Here is a 23,412-nt window from a genome sequence, read left to right as displayed (position 1 = left end):
AATTTACAGCTACGTTTAGAGCAGCCCTGAGATATGCCTGCGCTTTCCTTCCTCACATTGAGGACTGCAGGTTAGATGCAGCTGATCTGAATGCCTGCAAATACAGTAGGAACACGAACAAACCTTCCCATGAGGCTTATTCTGCAAAACATGTTACAATCATTTATTGCATGTAACTATTTTTTCTTAGCAGTAAGCTAAACTCTACACAGCTACTTGCTTGAGAGCTGTCCACAACATAGCAGAATGTTGTCCTATAGTAGAGGTATTGTAACTAGAACTCCTTGCACTTGAAAAATTTATCTGAATCCTTGGAAGAGTCAGGGCACTTTTGCTTTACGTGAATTGCAAAATCCTAATACAGCCTGCAGGGAGATGTTTTCCAGGTGCTGTTCAATAAACCTGAGTAGATCTGGGTACCTTTTCTCAAATTTTTGTAGTGGCTTCCAACCTTCCAACCCCCCTGTTGTTGTTTGTTTTGCTGTTGGTTGCTTGCTTTTTTTTTTTTTTTTTTTTTTTTTTTTTTTTTTTTTTACTGCGTATTAAAGTAGGTCTTCTGCAGAAGTGCCTCTTGTGTGTGAGAGCAATGGCCCTGCAAAAGGGCCAGGGCAACTGCTGTATTTTCATGACGTTTGAACATTTATTGACGTTAGGTTTTAAAAGAGTTTTGTATTGCTCCTAACTGGAAAAAAAAAAAAAAAAAAAAAAAGCAATGGTGGCAACTTGACAGCTCTCATCAATCCATCCATCTCCCTTCGTGAAAAATGCAGACCCGCAGCTCGCTGTGCTGGTTTAAAAACTTTTGTAAAGGTTGCTCTTCGGACATGAAGCCGGCTCCTAGCTCCCTTTCCCCAAAAAGCTTCGCTTTGGCCACGAGGTGGCAATAACTTGCAAACAAAACGCTGAAACTGCCAGGCAGCAACTGGAAACTGTCTCCCTCCCCGAGCTGTTCGCTGAGCTCTTCCCCCTCCTCTTTTGTTTCAATATTTAATTGCATTTATTTCGGAATTACTAGGCAACCCACCCCCAGATGTGTAATTTAAAGGTGATGTGCTCGCGGTGAGATTTCCAGGATCCGCTCAGCAGAGCACCATCCGTCATGTGATGCTGGGATAAGGTGGAGTTCGGCTTTAAGGGGGAGTCTCCAGCCTTCCTCACCCAGCTTTGGGATCTCAGCTGGAGGAATACCAGAGGATCCTTCCCCTCTCCCTGCTCCTCAGCCAGCCCCCGAGAAGACCCAAGGCAGAGAGCTGCAAGGTGAGTTTCCCCCGGGGTTGCTCCCAGTGCTGCTCGGGCTGGTGGTGCTGGCTCTGCTAGGTGCTAGGTGCAAGCCCCAGGTGCCAGGTAGGACCTGGCCGGGTGAACCCCCAGCCTGGGCTGACAGCATTTAGTCCTTCCTTTCAAAGAGCTCCAGGAGTTTTTGCAGCCTGCTGCCGGTCGACTCGCACCACCTTATTTCACACTTTCCATCCGTCGGTGCTAAACTTTTGACTAAAATCCGTCGGGAGAGTCGGAGGGGTGTGTGGGGTGGGGGACACTGTGCAGTCACTCGGAGGGGGTTGTAGAGGTGTGGGCTCCCCCCGGACCATGCCAGCAGCCGGGATGGGGAGGAAAGTCCCTGCTGGTCGGGGAGCCAGCGGGGTGGGGGACAGGGGACAGCAGAGCAGGCCAGGAGAGGCGACTTCACCCCTCCTGCTGTCTGGTCCCTTTGGGAGCGGTGGGCAGGGAGGGAGGGAGGACTCCTTGCCACCAGGGCTATGTTTCTGAGCTGGTTCCCAGCCGTGGTCCTAGGTTGGGTCTCTGCTGTGGGGAGAGGCAAGGCAAGGAGCAGTGGCGTTTTCTGGTTCTGAATTTGTTATTTAATAAATAAGCGAGAGCAGAGCTTGGCTAAGGAAAATTAAAAACAAGAGCCTGGAACCAAGGCCTGCCCCTGTGCTGAGTGCAGTGAGGTCCCAGCTGGTGAGAAAATCTGGCTGGTTCTCTCCGTGCAGGACATGGTCCCTCACTCTGCTTCTGCCATTGTCCCATCGTGTCCCAGGCTGGACCGTCCACCTTGTGCAGTACAAGTGACAGAGGAATGATAAAATCCAGATGTTGATTTTCAGGCTGGGGTAAAATCATACCTATTGGAAATTAAGGAGTCCTGACTCCACATCACCTGCATGCTTGTCCTTCGGGTAGAGCTCCTACCTCAGGCTCTGGCTGAAGCAATGCTTCAGGAAGCCCTGTGGGAGGCTTTTTCTTTATTGGGCCCTCAAGCAGACTATGTGGGACAGGGAGACCTGGTACATTTAGTTAGCAGAGGCATCAGGTCTGAGAAATAATGCTCAGGTGCGTGCCTAGCTAGCTGGAAATCAGAGTAACCAAACCTCAGGCAGAGATGCCGTTCCTCTGAAGCCGCTGATGTTAACCCTGTCAGTAAGATGTCACTCGGAGGCAGGCTGTGGCGCCTGTCACGGTTCCACGTAGCCATGTGGTGATTAGAGACAGCCTGCAAAGCCGTCTGAGGTGAGCTCGGGGCACCGGTGACAAGACATCACAGTGGCAGGGTCATCTTTTTGCTCATCCTTAGGAGGAGCTGGAGCTGCAAGCCCAGCACGGGGCTGGCTGAAAGGGTGTCTGCCACCAGGAACAGGCAGAGGGGACTTAGATGGCACGGGGATTTATACCAAGTATTGTTTAGGAGCAAAACACAACCAGTCTGGGTAACTTTTAATGAAGTACAGTTCAGTGCGCTATGTTTTTGCAGCTTTTGTGACAAGTGCCATATGGAGCTGGGTTTAGAACCCACTTGTGTGAATTCTAAGTGGCATCACTTTCATTTCATTACCATAACCTAGGGTTACATGAGCAACAAATTTAGCTTGTGGGAAAGGGGGCAGAGGGAAACTTCCAGATTCAGGGTGGCTGCTGTTAACAGTGAGTTGGAGTAGAGGTGTGTAAGGTTATTTGATTTTTTTTTTTTTTTTTCTACTGAACACATCACTTTCTCTGATTTTAATATTAGAGGCCTTGCAAAGGGGTGCTTATTTAGCCATGCCTATTCATATTGCAGGGACGTGTGCTCTGCAGTGTTTATTTTTTGCTGTTTTCTTTCTTTTTTTTTTTTTTTTTTTTGGCTTTCATTTTGTATTGTTCTTTCTTCACTATGCCATCCTGCTAGCTGAGATTAAGGTGTTCAGAGCTCCTGATTTGTCTTTGACTCAGTGCCAGTGCTGCTGTGGGCACTCATCCACTCAGCATCAAGTGTATGCATTAGGTGAAAAAGAACGCAGCAGTTTGTGGCGTGATTTTTCCACCCCTCAGGTGTGTTTTTCCGCCCTGTTATGCTATGTCTGGGTAGAATTGTACTTAGAGCAGCCTGAGGAAGCAGATCTTCCCAGATTAAACTTTTTAGAAGGAGACCTAAAACATCAAACACAGGTTACGCTGCTGTAAGACTGAAGTTGAGTCTCACCTTCTTATTTTGTGTAACTTGTGCTAGCGAGGAAGTATTAGGAAGGGCTGTGGTCCCAGATGGCAGACTCACATTTTGACTTGCCTCCTTTCTTTCCCTGGCCCACAGCCCCTGATCCTGCTTTGGACAGGAGGCTGTGACTGCTACCCATCTCAGGGACCTCCCTGTTCCTCTCCATGGCCCTATGGAGAAGCAGTGCTATGGGGCTCGGGATGGTGGCAGTCAGGGGGTGGGGGTCACCCTGGGGTCTTGGGATGCTGGGGCAGCCTATGTGTCGGGGGGTGAATGATCCTCCTTCTTCCCACAGGTCCCGCGAGAGAGATGTGGCACCAAGGGTCTCCTCGAGGGCTGACGGGCATGTTTCAAACGTTGTGAGAGATTTGGATGAAACCCGTGACAGCTGGGAATATTATACAGCAAGTTGGGAACAACATGAATGCTTCAGTTCTTGGCTCCCCGGGAAATAGTTCCAGCCACCTGAATTTTTCAGAGAAGAACTCGCAGATCTTACAGTTTGAGGATGAAGATTGCCATGTGCCTTTGGCCATGGTCTTCACCTTGGCCTTGGCTTATGGGACCGTGATAATTCTGGGAGTGTCTGGGAATCTGGCCCTGATTGTCATTATTTTAAAACAAAAGGAAATGCGCAATGTTACTAACATCCTCATTGTCAACCTGTCCTTTTCTGATCTTCTAGTGACCATCATGTGTCTTCCCTTTACCTTTGTGTATACCTTAATGGACCACTGGATTTTTGGGGAGGCCATGTGCAAGTTGAACCCTTTTGTGCAATGTGCCTCAATCACCGTCTCGGTCTTTTCTTTAGTCCTCATTGCCATTGAGCGCCACCAGCTGATCATCAACCCCCGAGGCTGGAGGCCAAACAACAGGCATGCCTACATGGGAATTGCTGCCATATGGATTTTAGCCACAGCTTCCTCCTTGCCTTTCCTGATCTACCACGTGCTAACAGACGAACCCTTCAGAAACATAACGTTTGATGAATATAAGGACAAATATGTGTGTTTGGACCTGTTCCCCTTGGACACTGCCCGGCTTTCTTATACCACGACTTTATTGGTGATTCAGTACTTTGGACCGCTTTGTTTTATATTTATTTGCTACTTAAAGGTAAGAGAGAACCCTCTCTGTGATATGTTCTTCTTTTTGTCTGATGTTTGTTTATCCTTGCAAAGATTACAGCTGTAGGTTAAATTATGCCGTATGTTTCTCTCTGTTGAATTTCCTGCAGATATACATACGATTAAAAAAAAGGAACAACATGATGGACAAGATGAGAGACAATAAGTACAGATCCTCTGAAACCAAAAGGATCAACATCATGCTGATCTCAATAGTGGTTGCCTTTGCCGTTTGCTGGCTGCCTCTGACCATCTTCAATATCGTGTTTGATTGGAACCATGAAATTCTGCCCGTTGCTACCTGCAGCCACAACCTCTTGTTCCTCATCTGCCACCTCACCGCCATGATCTCCACCTGTGTGAACCCCATCTTCTATGGGTTTCTCAACAAGAACTTCCAGAGGGACCTGCAGTTTTTGTTCCACTTTTGCCACTTCCGCTCCCGTGAGGAGGATTATGAGACCATAGCCATGTCCACCATGCACACAGATGTTTCAAAAACCTCTCTAAAGCAGGCAAGCCCAGTTGCATTTAAAAAAATAAATAGCGATGATGATGACAAAATATAAAGAAGTCATAATAATTCATCACCAAACCTCTGAAAGCGTGATCGCAGGTGAAATGTGTCCAAGGACAAGCACAATTATGTAACAAGTGCAAAATGGGTAATGCTTTTCTCCTTTTTCCAAGGAACTGGGATTGTTGTCACTTTGAAATTATATGCTGTGCATTTTTGCCCCTTTTGCTGCTTCAATGTTCACAGCAGTTATATCTGAATTTTATTATAAGATGTAGTTGGATCTGCTACTACCTATGGATTTTCATCAGCTGTCTTTTGTTCCGTTTTCTTTGTACAGTTATGCACTTTAGCTCAAAGATATATTTATTGATTTTTTTTTTTCCAAAGAAGTAGTTTTTGGGGAGTGTCAAAGACCATTAGAAATTATAGAAATTATATGAGCCCCAGGGAAACTGTCACTACAGAGGACAGCCATCCCAGCTTGAAATTAGGACATTTTGATCTGAAGAGTTGTTCTTTTTTTTTTTTTTTAATCTGGTTTTTGATCAATGCTAAAATCCTGTAAAATCAGTAGAGGCACGCAGAAAATGATTCTGAGAAACCTGTAGAATATGGTAAATGGGGACATGCATTTGTCTCATTCACAGGGGCAATTTGGGCTGTAATCACTTAGGTTCAAAGACAGGATTAGGAGAGAAATTCTGTTCTCATTTACAAGAATAAAAACCTAGAGTAACTCTACAGAGCACAATGGGATAATTCTGATTTTCACCACAGCAAATGAAAGCACAAATGAGTCTTTAATCCCAAATGATTATAGTTGATTTTAATAATGTGGGTTTATTAATTAAAAAAAATAAAAAACAACACAACAAAAAAGCCAACTGCATTTTCATCTGCCATCACCAGAAGGCTGGGATGAAATTTCCTGTCAGTCCCAAGCATATGAACCCTGAAAGTCTTCTTATGTCCTGTATATGTCAGAAATCTGAAGGGAGATGGGAATGTTTGCTTTCTGTACGAGGTACAATTCCATCCTTGCAGGTGATATTAAAAACCCAGGATTAAAAAAAAAATAATAATAAATGGTTCTAGCTACATGAATCTTTTCATAATAATTAGTGCTGATCTATATAAATTATGTATAGCCTCATAACGTTCTGTGTTCAGATGCAACGGTACAAACCTGGATTTTCTCCAAGATGATGGATGGCTTAATCAAAATCTGCAAAATTTTAAAGGAGGACATAGCATGGTTGCAATCGGTATGTTTAGCTTCCGAACTCACAGTTGACTGAAGTGCAGAAATATTTGCCAGATGTACACAATAGAGCTCTGTGTGTTATTGCTTCAAATATATAACCTCTAATTACACAAAATATATGTGACTTGATCCCCAGCTGAGGGAAACCTGCATAACTTGACTGCTGTACATGAAACTATAATAATTTCAGTCAGCTGAGGTTCTGCATCATACAGTGCACTTTGCAAGATAATCAATGCCTTTTGAATGATCAGCTTTTTAAAATACAATGTAGTCCCTATTTTTATTTAGCAAGGTCGCTTTAAACCATTCTGGCAGAGAACAGGGTCTTTAAAAGGGATATAAATGTAAATGTAGCATAAATGGGAATCAGATCTGATATGTCTCTGAACAAAAAGATCCCGGGATGTGATGGTGAATTTAATATGTTCTAAATTTGACATGGATAAATGCCTAAGAAATGAAAATTATTTGGTTTGCCAGTATTTAAAAGTCAAAAACTGTGCCTTGTGCAGTCTTATAAATAGTGTAGAATATTAAAGTAGCAATGTGTTCTTGTGTATTATAATTCCATGTATTTCTTTACTGACAGATAATTTAATTTAAAAAGGAGGCTTCTGTCACTGAGAACAGAGAGGGAATGTATAAAATGAATTATAAGACAGAACTTTCTTTCAGAGCTTTGCCCTTTTGTATTTTATGAGATTTCCCTTTTCTATGTGGTTCTCCGTGGAGTGTGTTGCTAATAACTTGACAAGAGGCTCCTGAAATTAATCCCCTGTCATTTTATAGTCATTTTCTTATGGAAAGGGGTGTGTATTTTCACAAAGAGATACAATGCAGAAACCCAGCTATGTGTTTCTATTAAGAACGTTACAGTAGGTTTTTCTTATCGGGGGAAAAAAAATCACCGTGCATTTTTTTTATAATTGTTATTCCTATTGGGGGGGGGGTATCACTTTCTTCCAAACCAGTGGGAGAAGACAACCGCATAATTTGAGAAAGTTACCAGATAGTTGGTTGGAAATGTGTGATCAGGCTGAAGATGTTTACACAGGGTAGGTGTTGATGTGATTTTGGAGCGGTGGTGCACAGAGACCTAGAAGTGGTGTGTCCTGAGATTCACAGGCCTGCAGTGGGACAGCTGCACAATTACTTCTATGTCCACCTTCCTCCTGCTTGAGGTACGGTCTCAAATCATAGCGCCCATCTGATGCCATCTCATATTATCTCCTGAGAGCGTGTTAGTTTTTTTTTTTTTTAAAAAAAAAAAATATCCAGTGCCTGATAAACAAGCTGAGGTTGTGCCAGCATGTGCAAGTTGAAGCATGCCTTCTGCTGGTCCATGCTCAGCTCAGAAGCCATTTTTCAGCTGCACTGCTGTCCTAGGATCAGGCCTCTTTTCCATGCTTCCTCACGGCCCAGCAAGAAGCACGCTGCCTTCCCGAGGCGCTGCGAAGGACGCAGTCCGTGCGTGGTCACCCAAATAGCACAGGCTGTGGGCACTGTGCAGACAGTCTCAGCAGGAAGAGGCATTTGCAGAATTTCAGAAGCAAAGTCATCACTATTCAGAAGAAGCTTTTATGAGGACAAAGATAAAAGTAGTCTCTCTGAGGTGCTGACCTGACATCTGCAGGGTGTAGATGACATCTACTGAGAGCAGTATTTCTGTCTTTGGTTGTATGACATGTGTATGTCCTCAAAAGCCACTGGAGACTTTCTCCTACTGATACCTGGCTACTACACGAATCCTCTTTTTCACTTTCAGATCTCCAGCATGGCTTCTCATCCTCTATATGTTAAATTTCATTATAGGGTGAGCTGTTGGGTTTCACGTTTCTCAGTCATTATGGTTTGATATTTTTTCCTTCCATGTGCTGTTTTGTCAAACTCTCCACACTTCAGCACATACTAAGTCCTGTCCCCAAAACCTGAAGATTTCTCTTTTTCTTTCAGACTGGTAGAAAAATTTTACTGTCAGAAAAACATAACAGTGAGGGATCTGTAATGTATCTCACTATTTGTATGCAATACATTTCATGGCAAATCTACAGCCTTAAATGACAAATGTAACTGTTTAATAAACATTAATATCTGCTTCATTTGCCTGTTATTTTATCATCTTACACTTCCCTTTTATCTGCCACAGACATTTGAGTCTTCTGCATAATCATAACACACCAGCATTGTGTATGTCATTCCTAATAAACACTGCTGTATTCCCATATTCCCTTTTTTCTAATGTATCTCTTGTGCGTGTCATTGTCACTATGTACAGTAATCCACAGCTTTCATAACTTCAGTTAAAAAAAAAAGGATAACAATAGGAAGAGGTGAATAATTGTCATTAATATCTGCTTTTGGTGGGCTAGGAAAAAGATGGATGTGAAAAATCAGTCCCTCTTTTTTTTTTTTTTTTTCCTCCCACCTCTTTTAAAAATCAGTTCTAAACCAAGAAAAGGAATTAATGTGACTATACCCTCAGGTCACTTGAGCTGATTCTGACTGCATTTCATCTCTGATGAAGGTGTGGAGTGCTAAGGGTTCATATTTCCTGACTCTGCTGTCTTGTGATACTGTACCAGCTATTATTAATGTCTCTTTAAGACAAAATTTGATACTGATTTATACTCAGACTGCAAATCAGCATACATTTAAATCCAGCCCTGCTCATCCAATTCTGATTCTGACTTTAGGTGAATGTACTGAGATCAATGAAATTGGAGAATTTGCTTAAAGGTAATCATTTGCTTAAGCGCTCTACTGAATAACAGTGAACTGTTGGCATTCACATTCTCTCTCTCTTTTTTTTTTTCTCTGTAGTCCAGTGCCTGACAATACTCTGACAATACTTTAAGGCTTTGGTTCGACTCTATTCCTAGATTCTTGGTTAAAGAATTTAACCAAGCCAATACATAGAGAATGAAGACATTAAGGAAAATGTATTTTTCTTTTTTATTTTTAAATCATAAATTACAGTAGGAAAAGTGAACTTAAATAATGCTTCTGTCTGCAACAGGTTTAATTAGTTCAGTTGCAGAGAAAGGGTGGAGAAATAATAACTATAACTAAAAAATAAGATTTTCTGACAAACTTCAGCTGAAGGATGTATACATATCCAGGCTCTACCACATTGTCTTAATTCCTGTGTTATTTAAAATGTGGTATTTGCCTCCCTGAGTTGTTACTAACGTTGATGTGAAAATAAATTATTTTCTTCTATCCATGTTTTGGAGAACATCTGCTCTACCACTGGTGCTATGCAGCTACCAAGATGTCTTTCTCTCCGTTACCCATACAGACAGCTGAGGGACAGACAGCTTCCAGGGCCGACGTGGGTCTAGTGAATATTGCCTCCCTTCCTCCATACTCCATGGTATTCCTTGTGCCAGTTCATACCTCACACCCTTAGAAGGTGCTTTTGGAGGAAGTCCCAGGCATTTGTGCTCTGGTTTTGTAAAGTGCCCAAGTATATGGTAAAATTAAACTCAGTTCAGGACGTTGCTTCAAGCATGAACTACATTTAAAACATTTTCTTCCACTAAAATTCTCTTTTAGCAAGTTTCTGGTAGGCAAGTTTCTCAGAATTTGTACTCCATATAAGTCCATAATTCGCAAAGCCTGTGTAGGTTGGAATTATGTCCATATAGGATATCCTGCTCATTACAGCAAAGCTGACAGCACTGAGCTCTGTCTCATGTTTCCCAAAGATCTGGGTTGATGATCTGGTTTCCTAACATAGATTAGGCTTTGTCACAAGAAACTTGCACCAGAGACAGAGGTTTTTGAGAAAACTTCACAGGGCAGGCTCCCACAGTTAAATAACTTGCCAAAAATTACACTAACTTTAAGATATACAAGGAAATAGATAGACAGTTTAGAAAAATGTAAAAAAAACAGGTCTAGATGAAGCCTTGATGCATTCTCTCAGATATATACAAAAAAGATTCAAAGGTAGATTCAAACATATATTTATACTCAGAGTTAATAGATGGATATGTAAATGTTTTTAAGGCAAAATAGTGGTCAAAAGATCATGTAAGATTAATAGGTTCTCCGCCTCTGTCTAAAAAAAATAAGGGATATGGAGCTTTACAAATGACTCTGAAAATGTATTTTAAGATTCTTCATCTTAGATTAATCTAGATCTTTTTTTTAGATGAAGGAAACAAAATGTTTTTGGCACAATCAAAAAAGAACAGCTTTTCATCGCACCCACCCACAGCACATGGGTCCATTTTCCTTCACTTCTGCACAAAATGGAGAACATTTGTTTATGGCAGGAGAAGTAACCTGATCAAAGCTCTCCTTGTCTTTCTTGGTTTATGTTCATACTGATACTGTGCTGCTGTTTTTCACTCTGCAATCTTTTTTTTTTTTTTTTTTTTTCCCCACAAGCTATGTCATTTTTATTATGCTATTTATATTGTTTCTTAATAAAAGCTCTCTGTGAAAAGATGTTCTTGCAAGATCCTATTCTATGTGTGCTTGAGCATATGGGTGAAAGGCTATGCAGGATTTGCAGAAATGTGACTGGCAATGTGATGATGTTTCAGGGGGTGGAAAAGTAGAAAATGAATTTGTTGCATGCTGTTATTCACCCTTTTTTTTTTTTTTTTTAAGGGAGGGGAGGGGGGTGCAGTTTTAATTCACATAATTTAAATGTCAGCTAAGTCCATGTACCCAGTGTTCCCAGTTGGTGACCAGCCTCTAGAGCCAGCTAGTTACTAGGAAACACCAGGTAACGTAACTTGTCTCCTTACTTATGGCCTTCACGATTGCCTACAAGCTTCTCATTGTCTGTAATGTATTTGGATATATAAGCAAGTGTTCACTTCTTTTTCTTTAAGACTAGTAAATGTTGTACATTTAATAGATTTAATAGATACGACTTTTCTGATTTTTTCTGATTTTTTTTATCTTTTCTGATTTTTTTGCCCCATTATTATTATGACTGCAATGTTTGAGGCTCTTCGCTTGGGTCATGATTTATTATGATCTTGGGCACAGGGGTGGTCAGGTTGGCACAGTTACAATGTTCATGTGCTTGTAATTAGGCAGGTGCTAAAATAAGAGCCTTAAAGCCTGACTTGCAGCACTGCAAGGTTAATGGAAAGCCTCATCTTGACTTCAGCAAGCAAGCTTCAGGTAAGGTCTCTGTTTCAAGTGACACTGAGGAGCAGAAAATGTCTGAACATCTATTTCCTAGAGAGGGCAGCAGGCCATAAAAAAGTGGACTAAGCAGAGACACGATGCCATGGGCTGCCATGTCATTCTGAGGGATACACCAAAAAGTCACATTTAGCTGGTACTTACAGCAAGGTTATCCTCTTAGATTCTCTGAGTTTTGCTGTGGTGCATTTGCTCGACATAGTTACAAGTTGAATGTCTCTGCCAAGCTGTCTGGCTTGCTGATTTACAACAATTTCCTTCTCAGAAAATTGAAGAGGGCACTAGCAATTCTGAATGTAGTTTTGGTTCTCAGCAAGTATACATACTTAATAGATTTTCACTGCTACAATTGTGTTTTTTGTTGTTGTTGTTGATTATTATTATTATTACTGCTGCTTTTTTAACTTTGTCAGAAAAGACTACTACCACCTCTACAGCATAGCTGACACTTAAAATGCACCCCAGGTGGTAAAGCATCTCAGCCTGCAGCAGGGGCTGTTGTAGCTGGTCATGTTTTTCCAAAAAAAAAAAAAAAAAAAAAAAAAAAAAAAAAAAAATCAAACAAACAACAGCAACAAAAACCATCAGAAATCATGAAAAAAAATAAACACTGCAAAATGTTACTTACAAGAGGTTATCTTCAGACTTAGGTAAGGACACCTTTAAAACATCATAGAGAAACTTGAATTCAAGCAGTAATGTTTTTGTAGTAGAAATAATGCATTCAAATAACTCAGTGACTTTGTGAAAATACAGAGTCTGAGCCTAATCTTACTATATTAGTCCAGTGGTGCAGTAGCACCTCTGACAGTGTTGAGAAGATTATGGTGTAGTTGAGGTATATAAATGAGATCAGTCTGTGAAGGTTGTCAGATATTTTTAGGTCTATAAATCTTATATTACCTAGGGTAAGGATAGGATCATGAAAATTTAACCCTTTTTTCCTTAATAAAACAATATACGTTGGGTATCTGTACTTGCTTACTTTCAATAGCTTGTGAATTCTTTGGCATTTTTCACTCAGATCTGACAAATTTGTCAAAGCTGTCTGAGTCTGAAATGGTATTGCATAAGGTGAGTACCTGTTCTTTTAAGAAATTTATTCTTTTAAGCAGGACAAGCATATTATTTCTGTTATTGTGGGACGCATTACATACTACACAGTAAAATATGTGTATATATAGTATCACTTAAAATAGAATTTTAAAAAGCTGACTTTAGGCAATTTGTAGATATTCTTTAAAAAGCCCTAAACCATTAGCATTTCTTATATTCAGGGCATGTTTCTGTGGTTTGGGAGGAAGAAACCAAGTTTTGCTGGTTGCGCAGCTAGTGTCAGCAGCAGGATTTTGTCTCCTATGGCCATGGGACCCTGGCTGAGTACCAACATCTGCTTGGGAGAGATGGGATTAAGTGGAGCAAAGGACTCTCTGCTGTCAGGATGGCTGACCTGGTAAGAAGGGCTTTCAGTTAGGAATGATGTGGGATGGAGAGAAACACAAGAAAATGGTCTGGAGTGATGTGAATGAAGGGAAAGACAAAATCAACAAAACAGTTGCACCATTATGTGAAAAAGCCCTGGATCCTCTCTGGGAAATCAGTATGGGTGGGTGCCTCTCTGAAGTGCCCACACACTGATGTGTGCAGCCTCGGGAATAAATGTGGGTAAGCAGAGATTTGCATGCACTTGTTGCTGTCATATAGATGTGGTGAGTTGTTTTTTATGACCAGAGTGCTGCCGTGGAGGGATGTGGTCTCTTTAGGAAGAACAGGTTGGGAAGATGAGGTTGGGGAGATATCTTTTATATAAGATAGCAGCTGGAGTGCATGGAGCTCATCTTTTAACATCTTTTAACATCTTCATCAATGATCTGGATGAGGGCATTGAGTGCACCCTCAGTAAGTTTGCAGATGACACCAAGTTAGGTGCGAGTGTCGATCTGCTCGAGGGTAGGAAGGCTCTGCAGGAGGATCTGGATAGGCTGCACCGATGGGCTGGGGTCAACTGCATGAAGTTTAACAAGGCCAAGTGCCGGGTCCTGCACCTGGGGCGCAATAACCCCAAGCAGAGCTACAGGCTGGGAGATGAGTGGTTGGAGAGCTGCCAGGCGGAGAAGGACCTGGGAGTGATAGTGGACAGTCGGCTGAATATGAGCCAGCAGTGTGCTCAGGTGGCCAAGAAGGCCAACGGCATCCTGGCTTGTATCAGAAATAGTGTGACCAGCAGGGCTAGGGAGGTGATCGTCCCCCTGTACTCGGCTCTGGTGAGGCCGCACCTCGAGTACTGTGTTCAGTTTTGGGCCCCTCGCTACAAGAAGGACATGAAGGTGCTTGAGCGGGTCCAAAGAAGGGCGACGAAGCTGGTGAGGGGCCTGGAGAACAAGTCCTACGAGGAGCGGCTGAAGGAGCTGGGCTTATTCAGCCTGGAGAAGAGGAGGCTCAGGGGCGACCTTATCGCTCTCTACAGATACCTTAAAGGAGGCTGTAGAGAGGTGGGGGTTGGCCTGTTCTCCCACGTGCCTGGTGACAGGACGAGGGGGAATGGGCTAAAGTTGCGCCAGGGGAGTTTTAGGTTAGATGTTAGGAAGAGCTTCTTTACTGAAAGGGTTGTGAGGCATTGGAACAGGCTGCCCAGGGAGGTGGTGGAGTCACCATCCCTGGAAGTCTTCAAAAGACATTTAGATGTAGAGCTTAGGGATATGGTTTAGTGGGGACTGTTAGTGTTAGGTTAGAGGTTGGACTCGATGATCTTGAGGTCTCTTCCAACCTAGAAATTCTGTGATTCTGTGATTCTGTGAGCTCTGCCTGGGGATGGATGATGAGCCAACGGAGAGCTTATGGGTGAGGATTTGGTGACAGGTAACATGGGAGGAATATAGAGACATGCAAAATACATGGTTAGGAAACTAAAGCCTATCTGGAGTTGAATCTGGGGAGTGGTGTCAAAGACAAGACAGACTTCTGTAAGTACCTAAAACATCAAAAGAAAGACGGGGAGAAATGTGGATTTGCTGCTAAATGGGGAAGGGAATACAGGCTATGGAAAAAACTGAGGCAACGAATGCCTTCTTCCCTCAGTCCTAACAAGACCAGCCTTCAGAAATTCCAGGCCTTGGAAACCAAGGGGAAAGTCTGAAGTGAGATAATACCCTTCATGGAAGATGATCAGGTTTGGGAATACTTTTTGGAAAACTGGACATCAACTGGATAAGTTGATGGGTTCTGATGGAGTCCCTGAGAAGGTTATACAGCAGCTAGTACTTGAAACCATTTCCAGGCTCATGAAGAACAAGAAAATAATCTGCAGTTGTCAGCATGGAGTCACAAGCCATAACGTGGCTTGGAAGATAAAGGGAGAGCAGTGGATATTGGCTACCTAGACTTCAGCAAGACTTGCAGCACTGTCTTCCATAACTTCCTCACCAAGAAGCTGATGGAGAATGGGCTGCATGAGCAGACAGTGAGTTGGGTTGAAAATTGGCTGAACAGCTGGGCCCAGAGGGTGGTGATCAGTGGTACAAAGCCTAGCTTCAGGCCATAAACCAGTGGTTTACCCTAGGGTTCAATACTGGATCCAACCCTGTTTAACACCTTCATTAATGACCTGCATGATGTGGCAGAGTGCTCCCTTAGCAAATTTGCAGATGACACAAAACTGGGAGGAGTGTTTTATATGCCAGGGGGCTGTGCTGCCATCCAGAGGTCGCTGGACAAGATGGAGAAACAGGCTGACAGGAACCTTCTGAATTTCAGAAAAGGGAATTGCGAAGTGGGCAGGAACAACCACATGTACCAATATATACCTGGGGCTAACTTTCTAGAGAGCTTTGTGGACAAGAACCTGTGGGTCCTGGTGGACTCCAAGTTGTATGTGAGCAAGCAGTGTGCCCTTGCTGCAAAGAAAGCTAATGGTATCCAGGGTTGCATTACGCAAAGTATTGCCAGCTGGTCAGTGGAGGGGTTCTTTCCACTCTTTTCAGTACTGGTAAGGCCACAAATGGAATAGTGTCCAGTTTCAGGCTACCTGCAATATGGAAAAGGTAGCAAAGGGTCACTGGGGGGATGAAGAGACTGGAGCACCTCTCCTGTGAGGAGATGCTGAGAGAATCGGGGCTGCTCAGCCTGGAGAAGAGGAGGTTCAGGGGGATCTTATCAAAGTGTACAAATACCTGAAAGGAGCATGCAAAAAGGATGGAGCCAGGCTCTTCCAAGTGGTGCCCAGTGCCAGGACAAGAAGCAAAGGGCACAACCTGAAACACAGGAGGTTCTGTCAACATAAGAAACACTTTTTTTTCTGTGAGGGTGAGTGAGCACAGGTTGACCAGAGTTTTCATCCTTGGAGATATTCAAAAGCCACAGGGGGAAGGTCCTGGGCAATCTGCTCTGGGTGGCCCTGATTGAGCAGGAGGTTTGGACCAGATGGCACCCTTCTCCAACGTCAGACATTCTGTGAGTCTGTGAACTTACAGCAACAGAAATTTCTTCACAGAATAGAGCTGCTTCTCTCTTTAAGTAAAGCTCTCTGAGAAGCTGTTTTTTATCTCCAAGCTATGAATTACTGTGTGCTTCTAAATTGTATCTATTGGCAATTGTATTTATTGTGCTGTAGTTAGTGTTAGCTTTCCATTTAGTTTACTCTGGTTATACAACACCCGAGAAAATGTTCTCAGATGTCAATTCTTTAAGGATCCTGAAAAACACAATCTGATTTCACTAATCTCTTAAAAGACACTACGCATTAGAAAAAGAATTTTCACTTAGTTTGTAGACGTTTCAATGCTAACACATTATGTGATGTATTGCTTTTAGTAATCCATTAAGTAAAATCCAAGTAACCCTTTTGTATTGAAGTATTGCCACTTACTTCACCCTGATGTCCATATTTGGTATAATAAACTTCTGGATGGACCTGTTAAAACTTTATTTGATTTATATACTCACTGTTACAGAACCACTGACCGTCAGGGTAACTTGGTGTAGCTGTACTCTAACAAGTTTGGGGAAGATTGGGAGCTATGCTGGTAAAAGCATTTCTATCAATTTCTAAACAAGGAAAAGAGTAGAAAACTCACTCTTGTCTGCTATATTGGACAGTAAGCAGCTGGCCAGCATTATGTATGCAATGAGTATAATTGCATGTCTGACCCAGGCAGGGCAACGTGGGAAGCAGTAGCATGGTGGAATTTACATGGAAAAGCAGTGGTGTTGCAGAGACAGTTTGCTTAGGAATACAAGGGGAGAGCTGAGGCAGACCTGGTGCGCTGAGGAGGTTATAGGGCACAGCGACATGGAATCCAAATTTTAATTCTGTTATTTACAGTAGCCTATGGTAGGAAATCTAGGATAGTCATCAGTTTCTAGGCAAGCTGTAGTACATGTCACAGATCTTGTTTTGGCCATTAAAAAAAAAAAAAAAAAGTGATTATTTGCATAGTAAAATCCAGTTTAACATGGTTCCAATGTTAGAGAGGAACTTGTCAGGGAAGGTGCTGACAGTACAAATTATACTTTTGCAACTCTAAAGCCAGCTGAATTTGAAAGAGTTCTGATTGCTGTAATGTACTTTGCTTACATGGTATAATGTATTTTATTTTTTAAAAAAAAGCTACAGACAAATCAGTGTTTCTGATGAATACATATACAATGCTACTAGCTGCATAATAATAATAATAAAAAACCCTAATATTAAAAACTATCGTTAGCCCTGTCGCACTGGATATTGCCATTTGATTTCTTACATGGTTTCTTAGAAAATCAGTACTGTTTGTTCAATGACTATGATTGCAACTAGGAAAAAAAAAAATGCATCCCTTTGCACTGACCCTCTATATTCTCATTGCATGCAGACGGTATTGCAATCACTGAAACGATGGTCACACAGACCTTTTTTAGGTACGGTTCAGGATTAAGCAATCCCTCTCTCCACCTTCCTCTCTTCCCACGCCTACGCATCACAATCCCTTGTCACACTGAACAGTAAACTAAGCTGCAACATCGATCCAGATTAATAATAACCTAACAACAAAGAAGAGATTTGAATGAGGGAACTGGTCCAATTTACCACCTGGGCACACAAACGCTTACTCTGTTGTGAAGTGCAGAGGTTAAGGGCAGGACGGAGCAACTCACTACAGATGGGTATGCACTGTGCTTAGGCTGGCATGGCCACATAAAGATGTCAGTCACACTGTGCCCTGAACTTGTAATAAAGAAAATAAATGTTAATCTATCAGGGTTAGCTGTGACCTGCTGTTGTTTTGAGTGGCCACCATCTTGTGAACAGCTGTTTTTGCGGGACCAAATGTCTAGATTGGCCTTTGTCTAGCACCTGGTGTGCTTACGGTTTTAAGTGCTCACCTTTTTACTTAAGCCTTATGTGATGACAATCATTATTGCCTTATAAAATATAAAACCACCTTTCACATATGCTATGCAGTAGGAGCTGTAAGGTCAGTTCCAAGAAGCACAATACTCATGGAAGTATGCATCTTCTAGTGAACTCCACAGCCATGTGCAGAGATGCATGGTGTGGACTGTTGGATTGCAAAGACTGGCATTTCTATGATTTGTTTTCCCTTTATGGGAAATGACTTGGAAGAAACTGATTGCTGCAGGACTGCATCCAAGGGGGCATTTATCTGGATTACACATTACAACTTTTGCATGTAAGTGTGTAATACATACATACAAATAATAGATTTAAATGGGTTGGAAAGATAATTTTGGATAGGAGAGTCACTGAAATCAAAATCTAGAGGTTTTTAGAAAAGTATTACTTATTGACTTTTCAGAAGTTTCACAGAAGAACAGAACTTGCTTTCGACACAGAGTATCCTTTCTCTCAGTAAGTTGTTCTTGTTCATAAAATACGCATGATTAAATTGGAGTTCCTCTCTTGTTTCAGTATGGATTTTGCCGGAGGAGAAAGAGTTGCTGGTTTTGCTTTATGTCCCTTGTCTATTAATATTGTGCCAACACTACCATACTCCAAAATGTTTTTTTTTTTTTTTTTTTTCTCACTGTTTTGCTTTGTTCCGTTGCTCTTTTTAAAATGCTTCCTTTTTCTTCTCAGCCCTTCAAATGATTTTACTTGCTCTCTTACTTGCAGCATGCAAAGAATTTGGTGCTGCTTGTCTAAAATTTAAGATATATTTTATGATGGTCATGGAAGATAACTGTCTGATTTATACAGTGTATGACATAAACCTAGCATGGTATTCACAACACTTTTGTAGAGAAGAAACTGCTCAGGATTTTCTAGAAGGAATTTATCATTTTGCAGTATGGAGCCTTTGGGTTCTTTCTTTTCATTGTCTTTTAAATGCATTTTACAATATTTACAGTATTTACAGGGTCCATTTACTATCTATACTATGGTCAACATTTATTCTGTGAAAGCTAACCTAGAAGCATAGAAGTCTTAATTTTCAGACACAGTAAAGACACTTAACTCTGTTAATCCCTAAAAACCTTGTTTAGTTGCCACCTGTGTCTGTAGAAGCACAGAACTTTTTGAGAACTCAAAATGGTATAGCTTGTCTAGAAAGAGATGTGGTGGTTTTACCTTCAGCTATGTACCTTGCCTGTCTTTGGGACATTGCCACATGTCCTGTGAATATGTTTCAGATAATTTAGGTAACAGCTGCTACATTTGTCCTCTGCAACCTGAGGGATTAAGATAACCAGGCTACGAATTGTGTCAATACACACAACATCTGACCCATTTCTGTCCCCATGCTGTCTTCTACATGCTCTCTCCCCCAAGCTTTTCAAGTAGAAATAAAACTTCCTTTACAATTCAGATATAACTTTGTGTAATATCAGCACAATTCTTATCATTAGCCATTTATATAAATGTCTTAGTTTTTATTCTCTGCTCATCCCCTCTAGAAACTTTTTAGAATTGATTTGAATTTGTAATTTGTGATATTGGGAGTTTTAAATGTAGTACTAGCTTATATTTGATTGACTCAGTATTAAATACCAAGGCCTTACTGTGGAGTGTACTAAAGTCTGTAGGGAAATAGATTTCACTGCAACATGAGATTGCATTCTTTACTACCTTGTTGTATGTCTTCACTCCATATGAAGTGTGTTCCGTGATGCATCCCACATTTTTCATTTCCTGATCACCTGAGAGAGAAAACATGCTCAAAATGTTTTTGACTTCCTCTCAATGACAATTGAAGCAGGCCTAGTGAATGGCCCAGCAGACACCTGGATGGAGGGTACTGGGTGCTGGATGCTGTCTTGGGCTGCCCTCTTCTAGACAAAAACTGGAAAGGATAAATCTTCAAGGAATGATAAGAGGTAAGTCCTTCTTCTGTACAGACTGCTTGAACAGACTTTCTTTTTTATTGTTTCTCAGTTTGTTTTTTTTTTTTTTAATGAGAGGCTTGGGCTTCATTATGATTGAATATGTTCCTTAAGCACTGCTAGGAGCCATGTTGGCATGATGCTGTTCTTGAGTTAATCACCTCAGCTTGGTTAGGAACAGTTCAGGTTTGCCTGCACTAATGCACTGTGATATTTATACGTATGTTTCTGTGTTGCAGGACTAACAACACCCACAGCAGATGTCTTAATGTTAGTGTGCATAATTCCAAACAACCCATAATGTAACGCATACGGTAGTATTTCTAATACTGGGGAGATTGAAGGAACCACTATAGTGGGTACTGGATAGTACGATCACTTTTCTTACAGCCCAGCAAGTTAATGGAATTGTAGCTCTAAAACCTTGCAAGTCTGTCTGCAAGTTCTTGAAGTTGTGGCATGATTTGAGAGGCAAGCCTCCAAAATGTTACAGAGGTAACTGGTGACAATGGAAATGTCAAGAATGGAGTTCTCTCCATATGTATGTGATTTATGATACTTTTAGATAACTTTTTTATAAAAGCTTTCTTCATGATCCTGGAGCTGATGAAGTTTTGTAGCTGGAAGGAATTCTTTTATACCCAAGTAAGTTGGGTGAGGGCAGTCTGTCAGTGAGTACTGAACCCATGAAGTCCTGTTAGGCAAATTCTATGCAAAATGAGGAAAGAAAATCAGAAGTCAGGAAGGTGGCCATCAATAAGGAACTGCTAGAATGATGAAGGTAAGAACAGAAATAGTTTTGGTAACAAAAATTACTGCTAACAAAAATTACTGCCAATGTCCTTTATGACTAGGGATCAGAGAGAAGACTATGACTAGGATCAGAGAGACAAACAATATTTGCAGCTACGTCCCTACAGGCATTAGGTTGCCAGCAGAGAAACAAGAGCATGGAAATCCTTTGGTAAACACCCATCACGGTGAACATATGAGGAGAACATGCAGTAGCTTCATTGGACAGTGAAATAGGAGTTGAAGTAATTACAGATCATTCTTTTTCATGATCAAAGTGAAAAAAAAAAAAAAAAAAAAAAAAAACACAGGGAAAAATATGGTTTGGATTATGTGAGAGTTCCAGGTTTGTTTTTCATTCAGAAAACAAGCAAACAAACAAACACAAACTTCTGTACTCTTCAGGGTTATTTAACCTTTTAAAGCATGCCTTTCTTTTAATCTGGATAACACTTCAATGAAAAATGCTGTTGGGAAACAAGAAAATGGCATTTTTTAAATCCTCAAAATGAATTTTCAGCTTTTTTTTCAAATAAAATGTTACATTTGCATAAAACCATGAAATTAAGCACTAAAACGCATTTAAAATCCCTTTCCCCAAAAAACAAACAGACAAAGAAACAAACAAGCACAAAATTATTGATGGCATAAAGCCCAACTTTATTTCAAATAAACAACATTTTTGGTGGCTTTCTTATTTTATAAAGATGCATTGATGGTCCTTACCCACTCTCATAATATCACTGAATCACTGATGTTAAATGTAATCTCATAACAAATTCCAACCCTTTTAGTGTAAATGAAAATCATTTATCTTCTTTCCTAATTTTTCTGCATGAAATGTTGTTGCATTCCATGTCTGTGGGTGCTGAAATAGTATTTTATTGTTAGAGAAAGTGATCACGAAATATAAAATGTCAATTAGGCGGGTATTCTATTCAGTAGCTCAGAAATAATGGCATGGGACTATGAAGCCCCATCAGGAATATTCTGTGGAGAACGAGGTGGGAGATTCACAAAAGGATACCGAATGTCTGTGCTGTAACATTTCATCTCTTTTTCCTAAAGGAGGCTTTAACTCAAGGAAAAAAATAAAATAACAAAACACCACCACCAACAACAAAAACAGCATAACCAAAGGAGCTGTGAAGGAGAAATAGAAAAGAAGCTTGGGAGCATGACCTTTAGATCACATTCATCTTAGAATCTGTAACAATGTTTGTTGCTTTAGAAAATCAGTTTGCAAATTGCCTAAGGTGAATATGACTTCAGAAAAAAAAAAAAATCGTGATATATCTTCATTTTTTTCAGATGAGTCCAGAGATGATCTTTAAAAAAAAAATAAGATGAAAACTAGAGCAAGACACGAATCCTTTGCAAACTCCTGTCTTCATATGTTTCCACAATTATTCTGAACACATGTGCAGTTCACACTCTTTTCTGTTACTTTTTTTCAAAAAAAAAAACCAACAACCAAACCCATATGTACTGTATGTATTCTGTGGTACTATGTATTAAAATGTTTATACCAGGAAGAATAAGCTCAGAGATGTGTGGGCGATAGCTTTGTTATTGTAGAAAGACTAAGCTTGAGAAACAAGCTCTCGTCACTATGGCAATGAACTTAAACTTGCCATGTGCCATTGTAAGGTTTTGAAAATTCGAATTTTATTTTCCTTTTTTTTTTTTTTTTTTTAATGTAACATACAAACAATGAAGGAAAAGTGTTGGTTTACTGCCCAGTTCTGCAAACCATACCAAGCTTCATGTACAGATACTGTGGAAAATGAAGCAAAATTGAGTCAGAAAAGGCAAGAGAAAGAAAGAAGGAAAGAAGGAAAGAAGGAAAGAAAGAAGGAAAGAGAAAGAAAGAAGGAAAGAAGGAAAGAAAGAAGGAAAGAGAAAGAAAGAAAGAAAGAAAGAAAGACAGTACTTACATAATACTTCATCAGTCTTTCTTGACAATAGTTTTGTTAGCTTCAGCTTTATAAGCTTTTGCTACTTCTGTTCAGCAGATATTTAAAACCTAACTTTGTTTAGAAGTTTGGCATGTAGAAATAAAACACGCTTTTCTACTCTGCTTAGTTTCAGGGATGTGATTGAATGTTGTAATTCCCTCACTGATAGCTACTATTCCCCCTGGGACTGTTCACAGGACTATTTGTCAGCTTCCAACTATTCAGTATTTAGTAATATGCAAGCTGCTGACAGGATGTGGAAAAAATGCATGTTCTTCCTTTAAAGCGGAGCCATACCAGTAATGAAGTGTTGGTGGAACAACACTTTCAATCTTTAATCAAAAAATAAAGATGAATACATGATTTTATATATCCTTAAACATACATTTATATATATAAAACAAAATATATAAAAAACCTTACAAAAGAGGGTTTTTTTGGTTTCTTTCAGTCTAATAACTATGTCTGCATAACCCTATAAAGCAACACCATCAACAGAGGTAGTACTTCAAATACCTGCTCATTGATTATGTTGCCATCATAAAAACTTCTGAAGAACAATTTTCAATCTGTAATGATTATTTTATTAGTAGCACTGTTTTTGGATCTTTAGACCCTGGGTTAGTGTACTGTGTCTTATTTAATTTTGACCATACCTATTACTATCATTTAGATTTGTTGAATTAGAATGAAAAAAAAATATCCAGTATGAGATTTCTGAAAATGCAGCTTCCAATGCTTTTATGTTTTCCTCTGGGCTCATTTTGGGGCATATAATATTAGAAGAGATG

At 40.7% G+C, this 23,412-nt stretch overlaps 1 protein-coding gene across 1 annotated transcript; it reads left to right on the top strand.

Moving 5' to 3' along the window:
• Positions 1-695: 695 nt before the first annotated feature.
• Positions 696-8,485, top strand: NPY1R (neuropeptide Y receptor Y1). The gene is made up of 3 exons (XM_035326058.1): positions 696-1,257; positions 3,765-4,588; positions 4,710-8,485. Exons 2-3 carry the CDS (start codon positions 3,842-3,844, stop codon positions 5,166-5,168), a joined length of 1,206 nt encoding a protein of 401 aa, XP_035181949.1. The 5' UTR covers positions 696-1,257; positions 3,765-3,841; the 3' UTR covers positions 5,169-8,485.
• The last annotated feature ends 14,927 nt before the right edge of the window (positions 8,486-23,412 follow it).

This window comes from Oxyura jamaicensis, chromosome 4 (genome assembly GCF_011077185.1).
Source record: "Oxyura jamaicensis isolate SHBP4307 breed ruddy duck chromosome 4, BPBGC_Ojam_1.0, whole genome shotgun sequence".
NCBI classification, from domain to species: Eukaryota; Metazoa; Chordata; class Aves; order Anseriformes; family Anatidae; genus Oxyura; species Oxyura jamaicensis.
This window is presented reverse-complemented; position numbering and strand designations above follow the sequence as displayed.

Bases quoted from the DNA above. Each gene is read 5' to 3' on its own strand.
- NPY1R (XM_035326058.1), top strand. From the start codon at position 3,842: ATGAAACCCGTGACAGCTGGGAATATTATACAGCAAGTTGGGAACAAC. The intron at 4,589-4,709 runs GTAAGAGAGAAC...AATTTCCTGCAG, and splicing joins TATTTATTTGCTACTTAAAG to ATATACATACGATTAAAAAA.